Here is a 25,343-nt window from a genome sequence, read left to right as displayed (position 1 = left end):
CTCTGCTTTTTCATTTTCTCTATCTTTCTGTGGCTGTGGTTTTCAGTTCCACAAGATGAAATACTGCTGATACTGCTTGATACTGCTGTCTGCCCTCTTGTGGAGGAAGCTATCTAGGAGGCTCATGCATGCTTCCGTCTCATTGCGACTTCTCCTTTGTCTCTGGATGTGGGGTGTCTTTTTTGGTGGGCTCCAGTGTCTTTCTGTCAATGATTGTTCAGCAGTTAGTTGTAATTCCGGTGCTCTAGCAAGAGGGAATGAGCGCACATCCTCCTACTCCACCATTTTGATCCTGTCTCCTGAAGATTAGTTTATAATTTGAGAAAACAAAACAAAAAACTTTACCAGAGTTCCTGGCACACAGAAAGTACTATTGTTATATAATATACAGACTATTGTTCACTGTTAATTATTGCCAATAGTTATGGGGAAATTATTAGAGGAGTGTGAAAATAGAATGTTATTCTTCATAAAGTAGAGTTTTCTACCACTGGAAACACTTAGTGGGGATGTAGTTTGGGAGATGCAGATGCTGGGAGGATGGAAATATTAGGCAGCTACCATGCTCCTTCCTCCATTAGACAGGAAGCACAGCATGATGGCTACTTACGTTCAAATCCCGGCAGTGTTACTTACTAGCTGTGTGAACGTGGCCAAGTTACTTAACTTCTCTGTGCCTCAGGTGGGCCACTCTTCTGTAAAATGGGGTAATTGCATTTCCCACCTCCTGTGGTTGTTATGAAGATTAAAAGTCTTCATATATGAAGAATGCTTAGAATGGTACTTTACTCCAAACCTGAGATTCTTTCTCTCCAGCCTCCATTCCTTCCTTTCTCTCTCTGTCCTTTTCTTCTTCTCTCCTTCCTCTACCTTTCTGTCTCTCGAAATAGGAACCACTCCTGGCCCCTGTTGCTTTAGAACGTTCTTTAGGACCTGACCTCAAGCTGGCTCATGACTGTGAGGGGTGACTTTGCATTTTAAGTTGTTTGTTTTGGAGCTTGCACGTATGTCTGTTGAGAACATATTTTGACAACAATCTGTCAGCCCAGTAATGAGGGTTTGCTAATGAAGCTCCCAACAGACGCTTTTTATTTACAAAGATGACAAATGCCACTACTTGGCTGTGCTTAAATTATTTCAAAGGCCAGTAGGCTCATTATAGTCATCAATACTTGCTATACTGAGGCTCATTTTGTCCGAGGACTGTGTATAATTTGGGTTTCTGTTAATTGAATCATTTTTGATACTCCTGCAAAGGGAAGAATCTTTTAAAATTCCTGTCCTTTTCCCCATCCCTGAACTTGTCTGTTTTATAATGACTAACTTCTGCAAATCACATTTTAGACACAATTTGCTGCTGTTAGAATTGTGGTCATTATTTTAGGATGTTTGCCAAACTCCCTCAAACATTCTCAGCCTTTCTATGTCCCTAAGGCAGAGGTTGAAAACATGCGTATGAGCACAGGAAGGACCCAGACAGGTAATGGAAATACGTGAGGGGCTGGGTAGAGGCTGGTGAGTTGGAGGCACTTGCTTTGTCCGATGGAACCAGCTGCTCCTCACCACTGGCCAACTGCAGCCATGGGGGAGCCCTGGCCACCATCTCTGGGCCCCGTTTTTCAAAAGAAGGATAAAATTTGCATTTTTATGTGAAATCGCTGTATTTTTGGATGCTCTTTTGGAGATGTTGGCAACGAATGCAACAGATTTTTGAATCCTAGGGCTTTGATCTGTACCTAAGGTCTAAAGCCTTTTGCAGTAGTTTCTTTGCCAGTGAAAAACAAACAAACAGAGCAACAACAACAAAACCCAGCAATGAACTTGTAATAATAGATGAAAGACCTGTTTCTTTGTTTTCTCTTTGCAGACTGGTACAGGGGATACCTTGTAAAGCACAAAATGTTACAGGTGAGGTCAATTTGTTTTTATTTGGGACATTATTGGATGTCTGTACATGACTCTGCCAGCCCCCCGGGCAGTTAGGTCCTGCTGTTGCGCCTCTGCACGCTGATTGCTTTCCTCCCTCCTTGTCCCGTGCTTTCCTCGCTGTACCTTAATCCCTTTCCCTTTCATTCATTCTTTAAGGCCAACCTCCAGAGCTCGCTTCTGCCGGAAACTTTGCCTAATATGCCAATCACATATGCTTTCTCAAGTCCTGTGGTGCATTTTTTATTTGAAATTTATCTCCTACTGCCTTTCTTTAGCATTGCTTGGGGATTTCATCATTTCCTCACCTATGTGTCCAACATGACTCAGAAGCGACAGGTCCAGTCTCCACCCAGTCTCCGCCCTTGGGGAGTTCCCCTGCCCCAGCCCCGCAAAACACTGCCATCTCCATGGGAACGAGCACCTGCTTTCCTTGTCTTCCTACATGTCACGGTGGCTAGCACAGTGACCAGATGTCCCCAGTGTACACGTTGGCTGAATTTATGAAGGAATTTCCAAGTAATTAATCAACTTCTCTTAACTGAGCTAAGCTTATGCAGCAAGGAAATAATAGATGCTGCTTCCGTCCTCCCTGCCATGCCGTGTTGGGAGGCATCATCCCTCTCTGCTCTCTAAAGAACAATAAAATAAATCCAGACAGAAAGATCTCAAATCAAAGCAACCCATATGCAACCAGGGACACTGTTGCTTCAGGGCCTGACCTTCCCTGAATGTGAAGGGTGGCTGCTCTCCCAGGCAGGAGAGGGGAGAAGCAGAGCACCTTTCTCCCTTACAGTGGGTCTTTGAAGCACTCCTGCCTTGCCCATCTGATAGGGTGAGTGTCCACAATGGGGTTGGAGCATCCTTTGGAATCTAGGGTTATTGTGGGATCCTGAACAACTGATGAAGAACTGGAGAAAAACTAGACCTAAAAGAGTGGATTTAGCATCCACCATTTGTTCTGTTGGACTGTGTTTATTCCTGTAAAGTTTGAGGTTTTTACCAGTTAGTAATTTTTGGAAAAATCGTGAAGACTGGGGGTCAGTGTTTTTTTTTCTGTAGGGACAAGTCATCCCATCTCATCTTATCTCATCTTATCTTATCTTATCTTATCTTATCCCCAACAGGGCATTTTTCCTAAATCCTTTATCCACATCAAAGAAGTGACAGTGGAGAAAAAAAGGTACTTGCCATCCTTCCCCAGACTTGGCCCTCCAAAGGCTCATGGATGTCACTGTCCTGTCCACCTGGAAAACCTGACCTGGCAGATGTGAAGGATGCTCAGTGGATCCGGCTTCTTTGTGCCCGTGTTTGTCTCCCTCCTGTCACTGGATGGGAGATCTAATGCAAATTGATTCGTGTTCAGATCTGATTCTGAGGGGGTATTAGTCAATTTGGAGAATCAAACTTTTCACTGGCAGCTGCCTTTGAACTGAATTAAAGTAGATTACTCTTGAATAATGAGCTTGGAGGGCCCACCCAATGAAGGAGAACATTTAAAAGGAAGTCCCTTGCATTTGCATAATGTAATTGGTGTGGCTATTAGAGGCCATTTAGTCTCCTGCCAGCAAGGCCCCTCTCAGCAGCTGCAGCATAATGCAAATTTGCCAACATTTTATCTTGTTAGCACCTGGGTCTCAATTTCACACCATTTTCTCTCCCACCTTAAATAGAAATATCGAGAACATTATTCCTGCGGAAATTCCTCTGGCACAAGAAGTGACAACAACACTCTGGGAATGGGGCAGCATCTGGAAACAGCTCTATGTGGTGAGACTCAAACCCTGATCCCTGGAATAGAAGGTTCTTGCAGGTGTTGGCTTCTTTCAAATACGGAATTTAGCCTTGACACAGCATAGCAAACAGTATGAGGCCATCAAGGCCCAGAGAAGTTAGGTGACTTTCTGAAAGCCACGGAGCGAACTAGTGACAGAGCCGTAGTGAATGGGCATCTGGTGTGATCCTTCCACTTTTTTAAACTACTGAAAAAGTTATCAAACTTGAATATGCTTAAGAATCACGTTGAAAGCTATTACAAACAAAGCTTCCTTCAGTGGGGCTCTGCATTTTAATAAATTTAGGGATTTTGATTTGGTGGTCTGCTGCTAACACATTGAGAAATACAGTTCTCATAAATTAACTAATGACTTTTGTCCTCAGATCTATGAGGCAGCTTTGACCCTGGGAAAACAGATAGCATATTTTATATGAGTTTTCCCTGTATTGAAGTAAATCTAATTTAAAATCCTCCTTTGATGTTTCTAAAACTCCTAATGAAGGCCAACAGCTAAGACAACCGTTAAATTGAGAGTGAAAATGTCAACCAAGGCTTACTGCTGGTGCACAGTCCTGTTTGTAGACTCACCTTTTATGGTCATAAATGTTGACTCCCATGTGAATATTTCATAATACGTGGTAATGGGCACATTCAATTACTATTCTGTAAGTTTCCCAAAAGTTGTTAGGAAAGCTTAGGGGGCAAACAGCAGACTTGAGGGTAAAGTGATTTACTATTTATCTCTGCTACTCTTTTTACACATCACATATACATGTACCATGGAAGCCTGGCATTTTCCTTAAGAAATCTTTGAATTGCAAGTCCATCATGCCCTTTATCCTAGTAAAGTGATCCTTAAACCTCCCATTTCATGATTCTTGCCATATCTGCCTACCACCCATGAAATATTTACTTAAAACCTAAGTTGTTTCCCTTTTTAGTAAACTTAAATGACTTACATAAGGAATTTTGCAACATGCTGTGTCATTCCAACAATTCTCCAACTCTCTGACACCAACTGGATGCCCTATTATTCAATTCAATTCGATTCTAGCACTGACTACCCAGAGTTTAAGGGCTCAATTCTATAAGACTGCCCTCACTTCGGATGCCAGTTGCAAGTCCCAGGTCCCCAGGCTATCCACACTTCTGTCCAACTTGGTACAAATTCAGGGACTCCCACGACACCCCCTCCAACCTTGTGTCAGGTTCCATGAGTCCTTAGAACAACTCACAGAACTCAGGAAAGTACTACTCTTACAATTACAGTTTTATTATAAAGGATAAAACTCAGAAACAGCCAAGTGGAAGAGAGGCACAAAGGAAGGTACTGGGGTAGCGATGGGCACAGAGCTTCCATGGCTTCTCTGGGAAGGTGTGCCACTCTCCCAGCACATCCATATGTTTACCTTCTGGGAAGCTACTTGAACCTCGTTGTTTAACAGTTTTTATGCAGGATTCATGACCTAGGCATGATTGAATGATTTAATCATTTCCAACCCATCTAACGTCCCTGGAGGTTGGGGGTGGAGCTGAAAGTTCCAACTCTCTAACCACAGGGTTGGTTCTTCTGACAGTCAGGTCCCACCCCAAAGCTCTCTAGGACTTATTGTATTAGCATAAACTCAGGTCTAGTCAAAAGGGGCTCATTTTGAATAAGAAAAGACACACGTATCACTTAGGAAATTCTAAGAGTTTTAGGAGCTCTGTGCCAAGAGCTGGGGACAAAGACCAAATTATCTATCTATCTATCTATCTATCTATCTATCTATCTATCTATCTATCATCTATCTACCTAACTACCTACCTACCTACCTACCTATCTACCTTTCTATCTATCTATCTATCTATCTATCTATCTATCTATCTATCTATCTATCTACCTACCTACCTACCTACCTACCTACCTACCTATCTACCTTTCTGTCTGTCTGTCTGTCTGTCTGTCTGTCTGTCTGTCTGTCTATCTATCTATCTATCTATCTATCTATCTGCCTACCTATCTATCTACCTATCTACCTATCTATCTATCTTCACACATGCTTCCCAAATAGAGAGCCAAAAGTAGTTGGCATGATTAGAACATCATTCAGATAAATACAATGAAAACAGGACAGTGTTATTAAGTGCCAGCTGTAATACCTCAAAAGCTCTGAGTCAAAGAACTTCTTTCTCTTTTTGTTAAAAAAAGAAGTTAAATGTGAGAGAGGGGTTAAAACATGTTGCCATGAAACTGCAACTTTCTCCTCCCCTTAAACAGAAGGATGGGAGGAGAGAAGAGGAGAATCACCATATGGGTCCCTAATATGTGACCTTGTGTCTTTGTAACACTGAAAACTATCTCATGTCCTTTGGATTGTACATATGTCACATTGGGGGAACACTGCCCTAGAAACAGGTCTTTTACACCAGAGAAGTGGCCCTGGTTCTCGGCCTTAAAGGGCCTGGCCTCTGAAAGCTACGTTACAGCAGATGTTCATGGCATTCCTACTCGGCATGTGTCTTTTTGGATAAGAGTCAGAAATAACCCTTTCCGTTTTTAAGCCAGGAAGTGATTGGGATTATTACTTTTGCTTTTGAGAAACCCCTGTTGCCCTGGGGAAGGAAACGTGTCAATGACTGAGACCAACACCCAATCCCTTCACAGCTCGGTAGGGGCCAGGAGAGGCACTCAAGCCATAGCCCCCGACCATTCATGCTTGACTTTGGCGCAATTTGCCAAATAGATGCCCAAGACCTTCGGTGCAGGTGACTGTGATTGCTTCCTGTGTTTGCCCCTAGGCCAGCAAGAAGGAGCGGTTCCTCCAGGTGCAGGCCATGATGTTGGACTTGATGGAGTGGCGGTCCCAGCTCCTCTCAGGAACTCTGCCCAAGGACGAGCTGAAGGAACTGAAGCAGAAAGTCACGTCCAGAATTGACTATGGCAACAAGTAACCTCTCTTTCCTCCAAAAAGATGTTTCCTTTCCCCACCCACCGCCCTTCTTCCCTTTCTCCTTCTGAGGTTTCGTTTTTAGATGCAAGTTTGCCATTTTCTATTTGTTAGAAGCTGTTACCAATGACTGTGCTTGTGTGCCTTTGTGATCACCCCTGTGGGACCCAGGGACATGTGAGCGGAGAGAGGCTTGCTTATGCAGTGGTTATTAGCGGGCTAGAGATTTAGGACACTCATTTAACCTACTTCCAAGGGGCTGAGGAGCACAGTCATGCTGGGTCACTTTCAGCTTAGTTGTCATTTTATTCCTGCATTTACAAAACTCTCTGTTAAATCCCAGTGTGAGACTTCGTGTCCCTTCCCCCAACCTAAATTAATCTAAGCCACATGCCATCAGCTAACTCTTGTGCACAGGTACAAAAGCATTTCCTCAAAGGGAAAGCAGCAGAAATTGGTTGGTTTGAATGCTGTGAAGTTAAGGAGAATGTGAAACAATTTTTTTTTGAGGCAGGACAATGCACTAATAATAATAGTAGTGATAATAACATTATAACAAACACCTAATCCAAGCTTATTATGCACCAGTCTTTAGCTTCGTGTTTCACATCTACTGTCTTATTTAATTCTTACAACAACTCTATGAGGCTTGCAGTTTTAGTATCCTCATTTTTTCAGATGAAGAATCTGAGGCTCTTAAAGAGGTTAACCCAACATGTCCAAAGTCACATAGCTAGAAAATGGCAGAATCAGAACTGAGACCCAGGCACTCTGGCTCTAGGGTCCCTGGGCCTCACCATTTATACTACTTGGATAACATTTGAGAATGGTAAAGGCCTCCCCTCCCTTCTAATTATGTGAATGCTCTCCAAACATCCTACTTTTTGTTTATTCATCTGAACAACAAACATGTATTAAGCACTTATGATTGACCTGATTTCCTGCTAGGTTTTTTGAGGCCACAGAAATAAAAGTTCCTATACACTAAGGGACCACGGTCCAGTTAAGAGTGAGCTACAAGTAAACTACTGACGTGTATTGTGGTACCTTTGATGGCTTAGGAGGCAAGAGTATTCTTAATTCAATTTGGAGAAGGAAGTCAAGGAAGGCTTCCTGGAGGAGGTGACCAGAGCTAAATTTTGAAAGATAAAGAAGTGTTAAGTAGGCTTTAAAAAAGAGGGAGGGTGGGAGTGTGTAAGAGAACATGGCATGTTCAGAAGACTGCAAAGTGGGTCAGAAGACTGTAACATAGGGCCTGAGGGGGAAGTAGAAAGAGCCTATTCAGTGGGAATAAAAAAAGAAATTTTCCTAGCAGCCAGGCTTCCTTGCCTTTGTCACATGCTTCCCACCCCACACGCACAGCCCCTCTGCTGGATTCCCTGCTGGCAGCTGGCAAGCAAGTCCAAATCTGCTTCTCATGCTCATCATCCCAAAGCGACAGGAAGGGTTTGCTCTGCAGCTGTTTCCACCATTGGTACAGTGACATCTTTAGCTGAGCAGTCACAGCTGGAATAGGGAATGGAGGGAGTTTTGCTGCTTTGCAATAATGGCATCTGTGACCTTCAGATGTTTCCTCATGGGGACTTCTGACAATAAAGACTGAGGATGGAAAAAATGGTCACCACTCTTAGGAAGCCTTCCCTGCTTTTCCCCCCAACCACCCCTGGATGGGTTAGGCACTCTTGCAGGCCCTTAGCTCCCTGAAGAGTAATAACCTCCTCACTGATCTGTCTCCCATGCTGTGTTGGGAGCTCCTCTAAGGCAGATTCATTTCTGTGTGCTGGGCATGGGATCTGCACGCAGTAGGTGGATGGCAGTGAAAGGAGAAAGAGGGTGCTCCAGAGTCAGCATCGCCCGGACCAGAGCTGCGCTTTCAGTTTCACTCAGTTGCCTTTGGGGAAGTGAGAGACACCCTCAGAGATGGAGGCCCTGAGCTAAGGGGCCCCTTGCTTCTTGCCTAGGTTCCCTAATGACTTCAGCTGGAGGTGAGAGAGATTTGGGCATCTTTAATTAATACAGGCCCGATGTCTAGGGGGCTCAGAGCTCTGATATGCTATTAGGCAGCTTCCTGAAAGACAGAAGGCCAGATTTCAGGTCAGAGTTTCAGGAACAGTGTGAGGACCATCAACCTCAGGCTGTGAGAGTCAGGGAAGCAGGACTCTGAGTATTGGAGGACCGGTCAGAATCAGCCTATTTCTTCCCTCAGAAATTCCATTCCTTCATTCAGCCATAAAACTTTTGTTGAGTACCTGATAGGCCCTCAGGACACAGACATTTACAAAATACAGCCCCTCTATGTGACGACAACAACAAAAGGCAAGCAAAGAGAACTAATAATAACTTTCTGCCTGTTTACTATCTGCCAGGCACAGTTTTAAGCACTCTCCATGTGTTAACTCAGTTAAGTCGCACGACAACTCTATGGGGCTGCTACTATGATCATCTTTATTTCTTAGATGAGGAAACTGAGGCTTACAGGCTGATTAGGTCATTTTGCCCAAGATGCACTGGAATTTCAACCAGGTAGGTTGGCCCCAGAGTTCAAGCACTTAACCACTGCCTTCTGCTGCCTCCCGAGGACTACAAGGACTAGCAAGAGAAAGAGAGAAGTAAACAGACACTTGAGTAGGAAGTCATGCATTTCATGAGAGGGGAAGCATGAACGGGAGGGTGGGAGGAGGCAGGGCAGGGGTGACACCTGCCCTGCATCAAACAAGAATGGCGGGAATTATCAGGTAAAGAAGTTCAGACAGAGAGAGGAGCTGAGAGATGCACATGAATATGGAGAGGAAGGTAGACAGGGCCTGGAAACTCGAGGGCCTGAGTGCCAGGTGGAGAAGTTTGGATTTGTCCAGAGAGTGATGGGGAGCCACAGAAAAAGCCATTTCTGTTTTCTTCACCTTAAAAAAAAATTAATTTTTGAAAAATGCATACAGTGAGGGCTTCCTCCCCTACCCTTGTCTTGGGTTCATTTTGTCACTTTCTTGAGCCGAAGAGAGCCGTGGGGCTACCACCTAAGGAGAAACTGTCAAAATGCGCAATGCTCCAAAAGGAATGATCTGCTGCCCTATTGGGAAGCAGCGTCTCTTGACCCTGGGTTGTGGGAATCCCATCAATCCTGCCCCTTGACTACTAAAGCTTCCAATTTTCAAATGCAACTGGTAATGGACAAGCTCTTCGGTATCCAAGGAGTGAGGAATCCTCAAATGATTCCTTCAAATCCCAAGATAGCTGGACCTGGGAGAATGTTTTATTCATACATTTTAGAACCGAATCCACTTTGATAAATTTTGAAGAGAAAGGAGCTAGAGAGATCTTGGCATTAAATTATGTATCGGGTACGCTTCGTCTTTTCCTGGGTCGTGGGAGCCTCTGCTCAGCATTAGTCGAATGCATTTATTCCCCATCGCGTCGCCCGTTCAGTAGCATGGCTATGCAGCACCATGAGTCATGTCTCGTTGGAAGTTAATTTCCTAACGAACGTGGACAACTGAGTGAACCTTGGCTCCCTTCTGTTTGCATGTGGATGAGATGAGAGATGTGCCTCTCAATCCAAGTCTCAAATAAGAGATGAAAATGTAGTCTCCTTCCTCCATCCTCACTGCACTTCCCCAATCTGGTGCTCGGTAGTGGTGCCCAAGCAGGACCACTGTTGCTCCTCTCAGAGTCTCCATCAGTCTACCTCCGCCTACCTTCTTTGTATGGACAACTGAGGTCCTCCATGCCAACATCAAGTGCAAATGCAGCTTCAAGTTAGGACCTCTGTAAACATAACCCCCATCCCCCAACCCAATGCTGCTTCTAAGAACCTCCTATCTAGAAAGTATACCAGATAGGTTAAGAGTGCAGCCTAGGATGCCACATTACCTTTTACTAGCTATGTTACCTGGAGTAGATTATCCTGTCTTTTCTTCACCTGTAAAATGAGGGTATTAATAGTATCCTCATCTGTAAAAAGGATGTATTAATAGTACTTCCCTCATAGAGTTGTTATAAGAGTTAAATGCCTTAATATGTGTGAAGAATTTAATGTACAGCTTATAGCAAGTGCTGTGGGAGTGTTTTGCTGTTATTAGCATCATTGCTGCCAATCAGCATGGCAGATGCCACTGAAACAAATCAACATCGAACAGGGAAAATCTTGTGACTTGGAAGTCACAGAGCTAAAGAGCAAGCTGGGGGTAAAAATGGATATATATGAGAGTTTCCCCCCAACAACTGTTATCAAAATAGCAGTGAAAAAACAGTAAATGAATACCTTCTCTGTATATGTATTATATACCATACTTATGAAACAGAGATAAGACAAATTTCTTTTTTGGCCCCTCCACCCTTCCTAGTCCCAGGGCCCTACCTCTCCTCACAGGTACACTTGTTGGTAGTGTTGGTAGTTTGGTGCATTTTGTCCATACCTTCCTCTCTGTACATGCACCCAGATAACATATCTTGCTTGATTTTTACTTAAAACACCCTGCATGCATCTTTCTGTGCTTGATTTTTTTTCACTAATATATAGCATTAAACATGTCAAAACTATATCATATTTTTAAAACCCTACTACATGGAATTCCATTACAGATTACAGTTTATTTAGCCATTCCCCCTTTGACAGACATTTTAGTGTTTTTTTCAACACTTTGCTGATGCAACACACATACTTGTTCAAGTGCAGTTGTTTCTCTAGGTTCAGTATCACAGGAAATATACATTAAACTTTTTTTAATACACGCTACCACAATACCTCCAAGAAAGGCTGAGCTATATCAGTGTGACTCCAGCTGTGTGCAAGGCTATCTGTGTAGAGCTGTTCTCTGGGAGCCTGTGATCCTCAGAAATCAGGTGAACTTTCTGGTAGAAACTTCTCACCAACGTTCTACAGACTTCAGCCGCCCTTGATTTATCCTCATCTCACATTTTTGCTTTTCAGAATCCTTGAGCTTGATCTGATTGTCAGAGATGAAGATGGAAATATCTTGGACCCTGATAATACCAGCGTCATCAGCTTGTTCCATGCACATGAAGAAGCGACTAATAAAATCACAGAGCGAATCAAGGAAGAAATGGTGAGTTTGTGAAACAGGCTTGGCCAAGTGAAGCAGGCTTTAGCACATCATAAGCTTGAAATAATAAGCTAATTAACCAGACTGTGTGATATTTAAAGGGACATCTGTCCTATGCCCTGAGATGATCAGTAATCACACACATTTTATTGTGTGTTTGTACTCAGATCTGTGATTCATTCCACATCCATCCCACAGGTAGTTTAATGCCAGTCAAGTTTCCTGTTCTCACGGAGCTTTTATAATCCAAAGAGGAAAAAAGAAGAAATGTAGTTTAAAAAAAAAGTTAATAAATAATTCCAGATGGTGATAACTTTCTAAAAGGCAATCAGTTAGGGTTATGTGAATCAGAGTGAATCAGGAGCTATTTTAAAAGGTAACATTAGGAAAGGCCTCTCCCAGGAGGGACATCTGAGGTGACACTTGTATAATGTGAAGCACCTTTGTTTCCAATTCAAGTCTATTATAACTAATAATGCTATGAATATTTGCATACAAATCTTTGAGTGGGCATATGTTTTCATTCTTCTTGGGTAATAATTGTTGGATCATATGATAAATATATGTTTAATTAATTAATTGATTTGGTTGCACCACGTCTTAGTTGCAGCAGGCAGGATCCTTATTTGCAGCTTGAGGACTCCTTAGTGGCAGCTCACCAGCTCCTTAGTTGCAGGTACTGCTGTACTATTTCTCAAAAGAACTACAATTTTGCATTCCCATCAGCAATATATGAGAGTGCCAGTTGCTCTATATTCTTGTTAACACTTGATATTGTCAGTCTTTTAACTTTAGCCATTCTAGTGGTTGTGCAGTGGTATCTCATTGTTTTGAATGTCCCTGAATGACCTGCCATTTTGAGCATCTCTTCATTGCTTCCTGGCCTTTACCATTTGTATCTTTTTTTTGTGAAGTGTTTGCTCAAATATCTGCTAATGTTCATTGAGTTGATTTTCTTATCATTGAGTTGTAAGAATTCTTTGTACATTCTGGATACAAGTTCTTTATCAAATATATGTTTCACAAATATATCTTCTCCTAGTCTGTAACTGGTCTTCCATTTTCTTAAATGTGTCTTTCAAAAAGCAAAATTTTTTGTTTTGATGAAGTCCGTTTAAGCATTTTCTTCTTTTATACTCTGTGCTTTTTATGACACTTTATAAACTTTATGTGGGAGGCTGGATCATTTGTTGTATTTCCCAAAATCAAGACCAAGAGAGTCAAAGTGACTTGGCTCAGACAGCAGAAACTTTAGGTGGAAACCCTGGATATAAGGCTGGAAGCTTTAGGCTGGAAACTTACATGATTCTCAATATCCTGGGCCATCTTTCTGTTGTCCTAAGTGGTAGTGGGCTGATTTTCTCTTTTCCTCCCCTTGTCCTTCTACTCAGTCAAAAGATCAGCCTGATTACGGAATGCATTCCCGGATCTCCTCATCCCCCACCCACAGCCTCTATGTCTTTGTAAGAAACTTTGTGTGCAGAATTGGGGAAGACGCCGAGCTCTTCATGTCTCTCTATGACCCCAACAAGCAAACCGTCATAAGGTAAGTATGTTCGATATGCCTGACTTCTCTGTATTTTGGAGATTGGGGTTGGCAGAGCTCAGAGCATCTTTTCCTTCCACCATCACCTGTGGAGAAATTCCCACCCAATAGAGAAACAGCCCAACTGAGAATGTGGAAATAACTTCTTTTAGGGTGTGGGAGTCAGGTGAAAATATTACCACCACTTTTTTTCCCAGAGTAGGGTTATGGTTACACAGTAGGGTTTTGTAAACAGGTTTTTGATTACTGGAAAACAACCGGAAAGAACAAGATTCAGATAGGTAGCACTGGGTAGAATAAAAATAACTATTTTAAAAGGAGAATTAAGACATGAATTGTGAAAACGCCATATCTTCCATGGCAGTAACAGGCTAAGAGTGTGGGCTCTGGAATCTACGTGGATTCCCATCGTGGCCCTACCATTTACTCTTTCCTAACTTTGGGCGAGTTGTTAATCTTTCTTAAGCCTGAGTTTCCCATTTGCAAAATGTAAGCGTCAGCCTCACGGGCTCATTTCTTTTCGACTTTAATGAGAAGATGCACATGAAGCCCGGGGCCTGGCACAGGGTGCTCCCAGTGGCAGTGGTTACTGTTGTTACTACCTGAATTAATTATTCTTGAGAATGGAAAAAGTAAGGGAACTTCAGGGGACCTCAGCATGAGGAAGGGAAAACACTTCTGGGAGTCTCCAGGGAAAAGACTTTGCTGTACCTCCGGCACCGCCCCCCGCCCTGGGCTCTGCTTGTGGCTCAGTCCACCCTTCCTCCCAGGTGACCACTGCCTGTCCCCTCCAGCAGGGTTTTGAGCCAACACGTGGTCCCATATTTGAGCCCCAGTTAATGCAGTAGGGTGGAACTGGAGCACGGCCCCTCTGCTTCTGTGGGGAAAGTGATAGCTTCTCACCTTGGTTGTTTTGATGACTAAATGGGATAACATACAGCGAGCGCCTAGTGAATTATAAAATTCACTGTAGAAAGTAAAGGCTCTCCTGGAGACATTTATGAAACGTGGAGGGGCTATCCATCTAAGAATACTGAACTGAGGTCTGTACATGATCTCATATAATTCTCATTACTCCATGTGATTTGGGTGAGAAAATGAGGCTCAGAGAGGTCAAGTGACTTGCTCAAAGTCACATATATTTATAAGCAGCAGAGCTGAGATTTCTACCCAGGTCCATCTGACTCCAAAGAGAAGCTAGTTTCTACTTTCATCTGTCACCAAGGAAAGAGTTGTATCAAATATCCTGAGTGGTTCTCACCAGGGTCTTAGCACTGTTATGGAGGAAAACTATTCTTGATAGCAAACTTAAATCCCTAATTTAAAGAATCAGCCCAGCTCATCTGGCTAGGCCTCAGTAGGCACCATGAACAAGTGTTCCTGCTCCCTTAGAACCCACCTTGAGATGATCTGTGTGTCACGGGCCCCTTGCCATTCCCTGTCAGCTGCTCCCAAGGCACCTGTGACAAAGATCCTGAATGTACTCCCTGCCTCTCAGAAAACACGAGGATTCCTCATGGCTGAATTGACAAGGGTGCCTGGCCTGCTGGCTCATCTAGGTGATGGATGGCCTGAACCAACTCTGTGGATGGAGGCGATGGATCAGTGAGGTGGCAGCTCTGTTCCCCGACGTGCCACACAGAATGATGTGCTTGATGGGGCGTGACTGAGCGATGCCTCTGCGAGTGCCAGAGATCCAGGGAAGCCCTCAGGAGAGTGAGCGATGGGGGAGCGGGGGGGGGAAGGAGGCAGACCCCCCCCCCCCAAAAAAAAGAATAAAAGAGTAGAAAACAGAGAAAGGAGAGGCATGGTACAGGAAAGGGGCAGGGGAACTTGGACGCACTCCCCCTGTCAGTCTGAGTCTGGGTAGCTGTTCTTTCCCTGAGAAACCAACTTTCTCCGTTCCTGCCTGCCCTAGCCAGGGTGTGCACCCCACAAGCCACAGGCAAGTCAGGGCGTCCTCAGTGGGGCCCGGATGTGGGCTGGGGAGAATTTCGCTGGGACCTTTCCATATTGGGATGAATGATGGTCCAATGTTAATGGATGCCTGCAGCGATATGATTTGGGAAACTTAAGGTAAATTTTAATAGGGCGAAAGAGAAGCAGCTCAGGCATCAGGCCAGTGGCAAGTCTAATTTCCAAAAGGAGTCCAAGAGAGAGTTGGAATGCTTCTCCCTCTTCCCCTGAGGAGGATGTCATGTGGAGGAGGTCTTACGTGTCTTGGTGCCAGGTAGGCCTTCAGATTTACCACCCAGGTCTTCCTGGGCAAAGATGGATGGGGCCAGCTCAGCCCTCTAAATTGCTTTTCTTATTTATGATTCTATTTCCCCTAGAAGAAAATTGCTGGTGCCTAATGTTTGGACCTAGCAATCCAGTTCTCTACTGGGCATGCTACATGTGATTAAAGGTCCTGGGAAATACTCAAGTATTTGACTATGACAGTCCAGAAACAACCAACGGGAAATAATTAAAAAAAATTTTTTTTTTAGATGGAGACAGAAGCTTCTTGATTATTTTGCTGAAAATTCCACTAAAATTTTTAGATCTTACTAAAAAAAAAAGAAATACATTTAACTTGATTAAATTTTAACCATTGATTAATCTGGGACTGTGTTCTTTTTGTTATAAGTTCTATTTTCCCCTTGAACTTTGCTCAGACTACTCTTATTAGTCTTCTAGGGGTAAGTGGAGAGAAAAGAACAAGACAACAGAGAGAACAAATCTCCAAAAACAAGGCAATTCTCTTCAACTTTTTTCAATTCTCTTATTATACCTAGGCTGACTTGGTTTTTGAGTATTTTGTTTATATCCTAATTCAAGATAATGGGCATTTATTTAGAACCAACTACATGCTCCTGGATGGCAGGGAAAACCGAATGACTCAATGCAGGAGATTATACTAACCTTCTCCTAAGTTAAGGAAGTGCTAGACTTCTTGATCTTTCCAATGCCGCTAGACTGACTAGTGTGAGCCACACAGGGCTGTGTGTATGGTTGCTAGAAGATGTGAGATGATAAATGGTCAGGTGTCAGAACTACGTGACTGCCTTTCATAAAACCCATCAGTGGGTTCTCATTACTACTAGGATCAAGTCAAAATCTTTGAATGGCCTATGAGGCCTACACGGTCTGGCCTATCTCTTTAATTTTTCTCTTACCACTTTCCCCTTGGGTCTATCTTTCAGATGCATCAGTCTCCATCCTGTCTCAGCGCCCTTGCACGCATGCTGGCTTTGCCTGAAACATTTCCCTTTTCCACTCTCTTTTCCTGACCAACTTTATTTACATGTCATATCCTTAGCAAAGACTTCCCTAACCACCCAGACTAGGCATGGTTCTTCTGATATACATTCCAACAAGATCCTGGACTTTTTCTTTATAGCACAATTGCATGTAAACAGTTCTCATGACTGCATTTCAATCACTACTTAAGCGTATCTCAGATAATGGCTAAGGCCCTCTAGGGTCCATCACGGTGTGACGTCCCATTCAAGGAAATGGTCCTACATCCAGTGGATAATTTAAAATAATTCAAATCTTTACTTGATCTTGAAAGGGGAGTGGGGTGGGAAGGACGAATGCATTCTTAATGTCCAGCAAAGCATACAAAATCCTTTCCCTCTCACGTCTGCCACTCATCATCACCTCTGCAGAGAATGTTGCTGCTCTTCACAGATGTTAGGCAGCTGGGTTAGAATTTGCTTAGCAGGTGGGGGAGGGAAAGAAGTTTTGAATACACTTATGTCAGTAATTCCTCACCCCTGCTCATCTAACATCTGGCTCCCTGATGGGACTGCGATCTCCTGGAGGGAGGTACAGACAGAGAGAGCCTGTCTCAGACACTCCTGTGTCCCCAGTGGCCAGCATGGTGTCGGGCACAAAGCAGAGACTCAGTGAATATTTTTACCGAATGACTGTTGAGACCCGTAGCAGTAATGAGTTGCCACCCCTCTTCCCACAGTGAGAACTACCTGGTGCGATGGGGCAGTAGGGGCTTCCCAAAGGAGATCGAGATGCTCAACAACCTGAAGGTGGTCTTCACGGTAGGTGTACACTGTCCTCTTGCATCACATCTCATCCTCACTAGGACATGATCGTGGAGATGGGGCTGGTCAGGTGATCAGGAGGGAGTGTGGCCTTGGTGCATAGCTGTGTTCTGGGCTCTCTGCAAAGAGGAAGCTATTGGGAAGATGGCTCTCCTCCTTGCTCTCTCTTCCTCACTCCCTATCTTTCTCACTCACGTGCACACAATGCAGTTCAGTGCATAAACACACACAAACCTCTTCCAACAACAATGTCTAGGTGAACCAGGTGCAGCAGCTCTTCTGATTTTCTGGTTATTTCATGGTTAACTTGAGTTCCTGACTTCGGTTCAGACTTTCTAAAAACCTTTCCAAAATACATCAGGTTAAAAAAAGCCTCCCTAGAACATTGACTGCCTCGGTAAATTGGACATTCTGAAAATAATTAAGTCATAGATGACTAAAGATCTTACGGTTCCCTGGGATCATCCTTCTAAATACCAATACTCAGGCAAGACATACAGAGAAATGTTGAAACCAGTTGTTATTTGTATGATTTATTTCTGAGAGTCAACTGGCTCTTTAGTTCTAGAAAAGAGAAACAGTGGAAAGAAGGAGATAAAGGTTATCATTTCCAGCAGAAACCCCTCTCCTCCTGTTTTCACCAAGGTGTGTTCAGAGTAAGGATATTGGTATTTTCTGCAAGAGTCTTTGGGGATAATAGCATTTATGAGTTTTTCACTGTGTTGCCTCTGTTAGCAAGAGAGATTACAGAGGAGGAGCCAGGAAGGGATTTGTGTGTTGACCAAACCCATGGGTTTGATCCAGGAGTGACCGACATGCTAGATTAACCTACCTTGCTCCACAATAATTTTCCAGTTACAGCCCATTAAGTTCTATGTATTATGTTATGTTACAATTAGATTGGAGTGCAGCTGATTAATTTTGTTTGTTATTTCCTGAAAAATGGGCTAGAGGCATGAAATAAGATCATAGATCCTAATTGTTTAGACAAAGTTTTCTTGGCATATATAAATGTGCCTCAATGCTGTTTATCTATTATTAGTTAGAAGGAGGAGCCTATTTATTTTCTTGATAAATAGGAGAGTCCCATGGGGCTTCCTGATTAAACCAGGAGACAGATGTTTCACAAGAGGGAGAGGGACAGGGAATCAATCAGTGGCTCATTTTGCTGAGGAGGAATTCATGATGTAAACATGCAGGAAAGGGCATCAGTAAATGTGTGTCGCTCAATATATAACGAGAATGTGATCCTGTCTTCGTGGAATTCTGCCTGGGCCACCACTTCTTCTTCCCACAGCAAATGAACTTGAGAACCTTGGCTGACTGGCTTAATGGGCTAACACTTCCCACTCTTGAAGTGATGGGAATCTTCATGTCAGGACAAGGAAGGTCATGGCACTCTATCTTCTTTTATTGATCCAGGAGCTACCCAATGCGCACCTACTGTGTGTAAGCTCTGTGCTAGGTGCTGGGGAAAACAGCAGTGGGTAAGCTGATAGGCTCCTGCTCTTAGGGTGTGATAGGGGGAATTCAGAAAATAATTAAATGAACAGGTAGACAAGAGAGATGTCAGAAGCCAATCCATGCAATGCAGATAATTAAGACAGGGTGACGTGATGGTGTCTGACCAGGAATTACTTTCCACTGGGCGTTGAGCTGATGTTTAAGTTAGAGATGAGATACGACTTGGTGGGCATATGCCTTGCAGGCCTCATTTCTCTCATCTCTAGCTGTCAGCTCTTCCTGGCTTCCTCTTTGGAGGCAGAACCCGAGGAGCTGGCAAGTGGGTTGGGCCAATGGTGGGTTTCCCTTCCGCTTCGTGAGCATTCACCTTCCGTGGCCCTGTAAGAGGAAAGCGCATGTTCCACGAGGTTCCCTTCGACTATGCCCAGTTTGGAGGCTGCTGCCAACACAGGGGGGACAATACTGAATGGTAAAAGGAGCACTAATGAATTGCTAAGTCAGGTAACACGTGTTTTAAGTTTCATATAAGTTTCACATCTCAGCTTCCCCAAGTGTCTGAGTTTTGTGAGGCCAAAGTAAATATGACTGGGAGACACCGCAGACTGAAGCTTTGTTCTGAGATTGCCTGTTTATATACCCTCCAGAGAATGACCTGGGTTCAAGCACTTTTACTTGCTCTCATAGCAATGAGATTCTCTAATACCAAGGGTCTCCGGGGAGGCATTTCTTAAAGGTCTGGTGTCTTCTTTTGAGCAAGTGAAATTTTTTCAGAGAAGAGTGGAAAGGGGGCTTACCTAGGAACCTTATACGATTATCTAGTGCATTAATTTGCTAGGGCTGTTGTTACAAAGTACCATAGATGGGGTGGCTTAAACAATAGAAATTTATTTTCTTACAGTTCCAGTAGCTGGAAGTCCAAGATAAGGCAGTGTTGGCAGTGTTGGTTTCTTCTGCGGCCTCTCTCCTTGGCTTGCAGAGGGCCTCCTTCTCCTTGTGTGTTCACATGACTGTCCTTCTGCGCATCTGTGTCCTAAACTCCTCTTCTTATAAGGACACCAGACATACTGGATTCGAGCCTACCCTAATGACCTCATTTTAGCTTAATCACCTCTTTAAAGGCCCTGTCTCCAAATACAGTCACCTCTGAGACACGAGGAGGTCAACATATGAGTTTGGGGGAGACATAATTCGTCCCATAGCGTTTAGGATGGAACCTGTCAGGTGGCAGGGCTTCTGCGGCTCTGGAATGCCTCTGAAAGATACCAATACAGATATTTCAAAAATATAAAAGATCCTAATGGGAGGAGAGAAGTAATTAGGGATGGAGGTCATTATGAGGGAAGCAGGACTTGAGCTTTTAAGGATGGAAAGGATTTGGATATATAGAGGAATAAGAGGTAAGCTTTAGACGTGGAGGTACGGGTGGGGGGCTTAGGAAGAAAGATCTAGAGTTGAAAGTGAACATTGTGTGTTTGTGGAGTGATAAAGAAATCTTTGTGACAAAAATAGAGTACTTACATGCAGAGAATTGTGAGGAATCAGTGGGACAGGACAGCTGGAAATATATTATGTCTGGGACCTTTCATGTCAGCTGGGGAAAATTAGCACTAACAGGGTAGAAAATAGGGAGCTATTAACGTTGTTGCGGGGAGAGAAATGAAATAAAATGAACATGGCTTCTAAAGATAAGTTTCAGGGAGATTTCAGGGTGTGTTGGAGGAAGGAGTCAGGCATGCCAAAGAAGAGGCTGTCCTACCATCTGAATGTGAGATAATTGGAACCTCAAACCTAGTTGCCTACTGGGCAAGGCAGGAAATGCAAATAAGTGGAGGGCCTTCCTTGGTCAGAAAGCACCCCCCTACCTTCCCTCTCTCCCTGCCCATTAGAGAGACTTTGGAGAATGGGGAAGAAGCTGTCCATTCCTCCAGCTTTGCAAGGACAGCCCTTATATCAGTGAAGGTTCTCCAGGGAAATTGAACCAAGAAGATATATAAATACACAGATTTATTTTAAGGATTTGGCTCATGTGATTGTGGGGGCTGACAGGTTTGAAATTTGTAGGGCTGAACAGCAGGCTGGAAACCCAGGGAGGATTTCTATGCTATAGTCTTGAGGCAGAATTCCTTCTTCTCGGGGAAACCTCAGATTTTGCTCTTCAGGCCTTCAACTGATTGGATGAGGCCCACCTACATTATGGAAGGTATGTCCTTTACTTAAAGTCAGCTGGTTGTAGATGTTAATCAAACTCACAAAATACATCACAGCAACATCTAGACTTGTGTTTGATCAAGCAGCTAGGCAACATAGCCTATCCATGTTGACACATAAAGCCCCAGGCAGGAAGGTGTGGACCGCATTGAGGCCATGTCTTGTTCCCAGAGACTCTGCACACCCCTCCTTCTTCGCCCCACGCCAGCCACACTGAGAGGCGGGGGATAATTGCTTTACCCAGGCCCTGACTCTGATGTCAGCTGACAGGCTGTTCCAAGTATATACACCTGCATGAAGATTAACTCAGAAGAGAAGCAGCTATTCTCTAGTGAGGCCAGGCCCAGGGATCTCTGCTCTGAAACCAATAACATGCCTCAACATTCCTTTTCCAGCTGATCTCAGCTGGAAGGGGCTCCTAGGAACACTGAAGCTTTTAGGTTTGAGCAGGGCACTTGGATGCTGAGGTGGTCCAGGTGGTTTTTCCCCTGTGTGCCTTTGGATGGTGAAAGAAATGTATTGTGGTGGTTAGGTTGTTGAACTTTGGGGTCAGAGTGACTGGACAGTGTCTCCAAGGACTAAGGTCATGTCCTTAGTCCTTATCTTCTTTGTGTCTTGGTTTCCCCATATGTAAAATGGAGCTGCAGTAATAATATTGATGATAGGACTTCGGTGCGTAGTTGAGGATCAGATAAGACGATGATGTGTGAGACCCTTAGCACAGTGCTTGAGAGATCAGTGTAGGTCACTGTTTCAGTGTTCTTGCTCCTGAGCCCACAGTTGAGTACACTTCCCTGTCCCCCTTGCAGTTAGGTGTGGCCGTGGCCCTTCTTTGGCCAGCGGCATGGGAGAGGAAGTGATATGCGTCTCTTCTGGGTGGGAGCTTTAAGAGCCAGTGAGTGATTTGCCCCATTCCCTTCCGCTGCCCTGGCGATGGTGGATGCACCTATTGTGATGATATAGATCATCCATCCGCCGGGGGCCCAGAGTGAGGGAGTGGAGCCCCCCCCACCCGCCCTGAACCTGCAGCCTGAGCTGGAAATAAACTGTTGTGTTAGAAGCTCTGAGATATTGGGGTTGTTTGGTGCCACAACAACCAGCCCTGAGTGATACATGTATATTAGGTGCTCAGTAAACAGTAATTCTTAGGATTTTTCCCTCCTCCTTTTGCCTTCTCCCTCAGAGGTGCTAAGCGATGACCAGGTGGATGGAGTCATTCATAGCAAATGCTATTCTTGGATTCATCAGCTGGCATATAGGGACTCTTGCCTACGTAACTGGTATTGTGCCTCTATCCTCTTCCCATCAATTTGAGGTGGAAAATCAGGATGGAACACCAGAGTCCTGTCACCCAGTTTCCTTTCCAAACCTCACCTTTCTTATGTGTGAAACGGTTGTGATCACTTGGTGTTCCACATTCTCCAGGACTAATTGTGTGAGAGGCCCACGTATACTAAGTGCTAAGCATGTCCCCCACCCCCCGCCGCCCTCAGAATTTACTGTGTGTGGGTTTCCTCTTCTACTTTTTGTCCATTAGGCACATGATGTATAACTATTCGTCTCTACAGGATCTTGGAAACAAAGACCTCAACAGGGATAAAATTTACTTGATCTGTCAAATAGTCCGAGTTGGGAAGATGGACCTGAAGGACACGAACACAAAGAAATGCACGCATGGACTGAGGCGGCCCTTTGGGGTGGCAGGTAATGACACACCACACAGCACTGGTACTAGAGTGCACAATTTATATGATGGAATTTTGAAGGTTTTTTTCTTTTGCTCTCCTGCTTGCCCTCCCCCCTCAAAAAACTTACACCAGGTAGCCCGTAATACCTATATTTCTTGTGACTAAATCAAAATAATTGGTGACTAAATCCAGATTTATGATGAAGACTGAATAATGGAATGCCTGTGTCTGGAGCAGAGCGCTGGGACCATGGTGCAGTCTGAGCAGTTGGCGCCTTCGCTCCTTAGCACAGTGAGAGAGGAAGAACAATACGGGTGGGATCTAATTATGAGGAGCAAATCACTTTAAAAAAAAATATCCAGGACAGGAAATGCAGTTACACAGAATGAGTCACCCACCACACTTCTAAATTCCAGATCGACGCAGACGTGTGGAGAGCTGGCATAGCCGAACGAGGCTGCTTTAGAGCCGCAGCACCTCCGCATTTCTCTCCGAGCCTTAGCTCTCTTGGGGCTTTCCAAGACCTTATCATTCTTGTCCCACTTTTATGGTTTTTGTTACATTTGACTATCACTTGCACTGTTATTTACCTAATATATTTTCTTTTAATTAACCTTCCTTATTTAAACTAAAGTACCTTCTTTCCCTTAAAAGACAATTTAAATACCTGTGGAAATAGCAGTTTGATATGCCAGTTTTACTTCTTTATATTAAAATGTAACATTTTAGTTGTGCACCATTTATAATCCCTGTATACCATATCTAAACCCAGTGTTCCGGGTTTCTCACTTCAGGACACCCCGATCTTCTGTCATCACAAACCAGTTGGCTCTCCAATGAGTCCCCTGGCACTGCTTGCAAAGCAGCGGAGTGGAAGAAGTTAGATTATACTGAGCTAACTGGGGTTTCAACTTGGCATTATTGCTAGCTAGCTAGCTAGCTAGGCGATTTTGGACAAGCAGTTTTCCCCCAGGGCCTTAGTTTCATTATCTGCAAAATGAGGGACTTGGACCTGGTTGATCCATGACCTGCTCTAAATGCTCTGATTCTACATGAGGGACACTCTTGACATCACAATGTCCCTGTTAAGGCAGTGAGGGTCCTTTAGCCTTACTGCAAAGTGTGTCTTTGTCTCCAACTGTATCTGGCTCTCTCTTTTGGCTTCAGGTGACAGCAATCTGGTATAACTGAAAGGTTCAGGAATAGATTGCTTCAGGCATAGCTGGATCCAGGAAATCAAATGAGTTTACACTATGAACAACTCTGGAGCCAGAGTGAGATTGTTCTACCCAAATCATTCTCACTGAGAATGGGCATTCTCTTCTGTTCATCAGAGAGAATGTATGCTGGTCAGGTTCAGATAACGGTTTCCCCTCCTTATCTCAGCTCCCTAACTCCTCTCTTGAGCTAGATGCAGTCACTAGTTGATTATTACCCAAGCAGTTTTAATGGCTCCCCTGACTGGGGCCTGGAGTCTTTGAGGAATTTCATGGTTTTAGGGTTTTGGCTCTACTTGGCTAGCATGTCTCAATGCTCCTCCCCCTGCCCCCATTTCTATAATCCATGTTCCAGTGCAAGAGTTTTTTACCTTGGTTTTTTTATGGACCTTTAGTAGCTGATTTTAAGAAAAAGTTTCAGAAGATCTAGGATCCCTCTGGAAATGCAGGGTTCAAGGATCCACTGATACGTGTCTGTGCATATGAGCACGTTTATGAAAAGAGGGTGAATAGGTCTTCAGATTCCACAGGGAGTCACTGTGCTTGGGTTTTGTCTGCACAGTAAACATCCAATACAGATATGTCAGATCCAACCCTAATTGCTTAATTCTATAGACACTGCTCTGACTCTTTCCTTTTGGCCTCTCCTAAGCCCTGGGCTCTTTGATGTTTCCCTGACTTGCTGATCTCCCAGCCCAGTTTGCCCAGAGGCATTTGCCAGGTGCTGCCTGTGATGAACCCTTGCTGTCTGTATATTCTGTGATGCTGAATTGCTTGCCTTTTTAGGCTTTCCCGTCCCAGCCTCCTGCCCCATAAACTCATCCCATTGTCATCCTTTCCTGGGAGCAAGAGGGCTTAAGCCATTAATTCATTTCTCTTTTCTTTCTAGTTATGGACATAACAGACATCATCAAGGGGAAAGCAGAGAGTGATGAAGAAAAGCAGCATTTCATCCCTTTTCACCCGTGAGAGATTTCCCATTTCTTTCCATTCTCTGAAACCACACCCATTCTAATTGAGGGCCACACAAAAGCAGGGCTCACTGATCCCCCGTGTTGATGACAGCCAGAGGAGGGCAGGTTGAGAATGATGGTCTCAATGCGGAGGCATTCAAAACCAACCAGCTTATAGAAAGAACTGTTAAAAATCAACAATAAGAAAATAACCCAATTTAAAAATGGGCCAAAGTCCTTAACAGACACCTTACCAAATTAGATATACAAATGGCAAATAAGCACAGGAAAAGATGTTCCACATCAAATGTCATCAGGGAAATGCAAACTAAAACAACAATGAGATGACTACTGTGACCCATCAGAGTGGCCCAAGTCTAGAACACTAACAGCACCAAACACTGGTGAGGATGTGGAGGAACAGATATTCTTATACATTGCAGGGGGGAATGCAAACTGGCACAGCTGCTTTGGCAGGCAGTTTGTTGGTTTCTAATAAAACTAAACATACTCTTACCATATGACCCA

At 44.0% G+C, this 25,343-nt stretch overlaps 1 protein-coding gene across 1 annotated transcript in view; it reads left to right on the top strand.

Moving 5' to 3' along the window:
* Nucleotides 1-25,343, top strand: part of DOCK2 (dedicator of cytokinesis 2) — a 414,056-nt gene that overhangs the window by 32,187 nt on the left and 356,526 nt on the right. Inside the window, exons 3-11 of the mRNA XM_057729388.1 lie at nt 1,868-1,908; nt 3,054-3,109; nt 3,600-3,696; nt 6,485-6,633; nt 11,561-11,696; nt 13,085-13,239; nt 17,201-17,282; nt 22,526-22,661; nt 24,752-24,827. Coding sequence (XP_057585371.1) covers nt 1,868-1,908; nt 3,054-3,109; nt 3,600-3,696; nt 6,485-6,633; nt 11,561-11,696; nt 13,085-13,239; nt 17,201-17,282; nt 22,526-22,661; nt 24,752-24,827 — 928 coding nt within the window. The remainder of the gene's footprint in view (nt 1-1,867; nt 1,909-3,053; nt 3,110-3,599; nt 3,697-6,484; nt 6,634-11,560; nt 11,697-13,084; nt 13,240-17,200; nt 17,283-22,525; nt 22,662-24,751; nt 24,828-25,343) is intronic.

This window comes from Hippopotamus amphibius, chromosome 1 (assembly GCF_030028045.1).
Source record: "Hippopotamus amphibius kiboko isolate mHipAmp2 chromosome 1, mHipAmp2.hap2, whole genome shotgun sequence".
NCBI lineage: Eukaryota > Metazoa > Chordata > Mammalia > Artiodactyla > Hippopotamidae > Hippopotamus > Hippopotamus amphibius.
The sequence above is the reverse complement of the archived record's forward strand: the minus strand, read 5'-3'. Positions and strand labels throughout refer to the sequence as shown.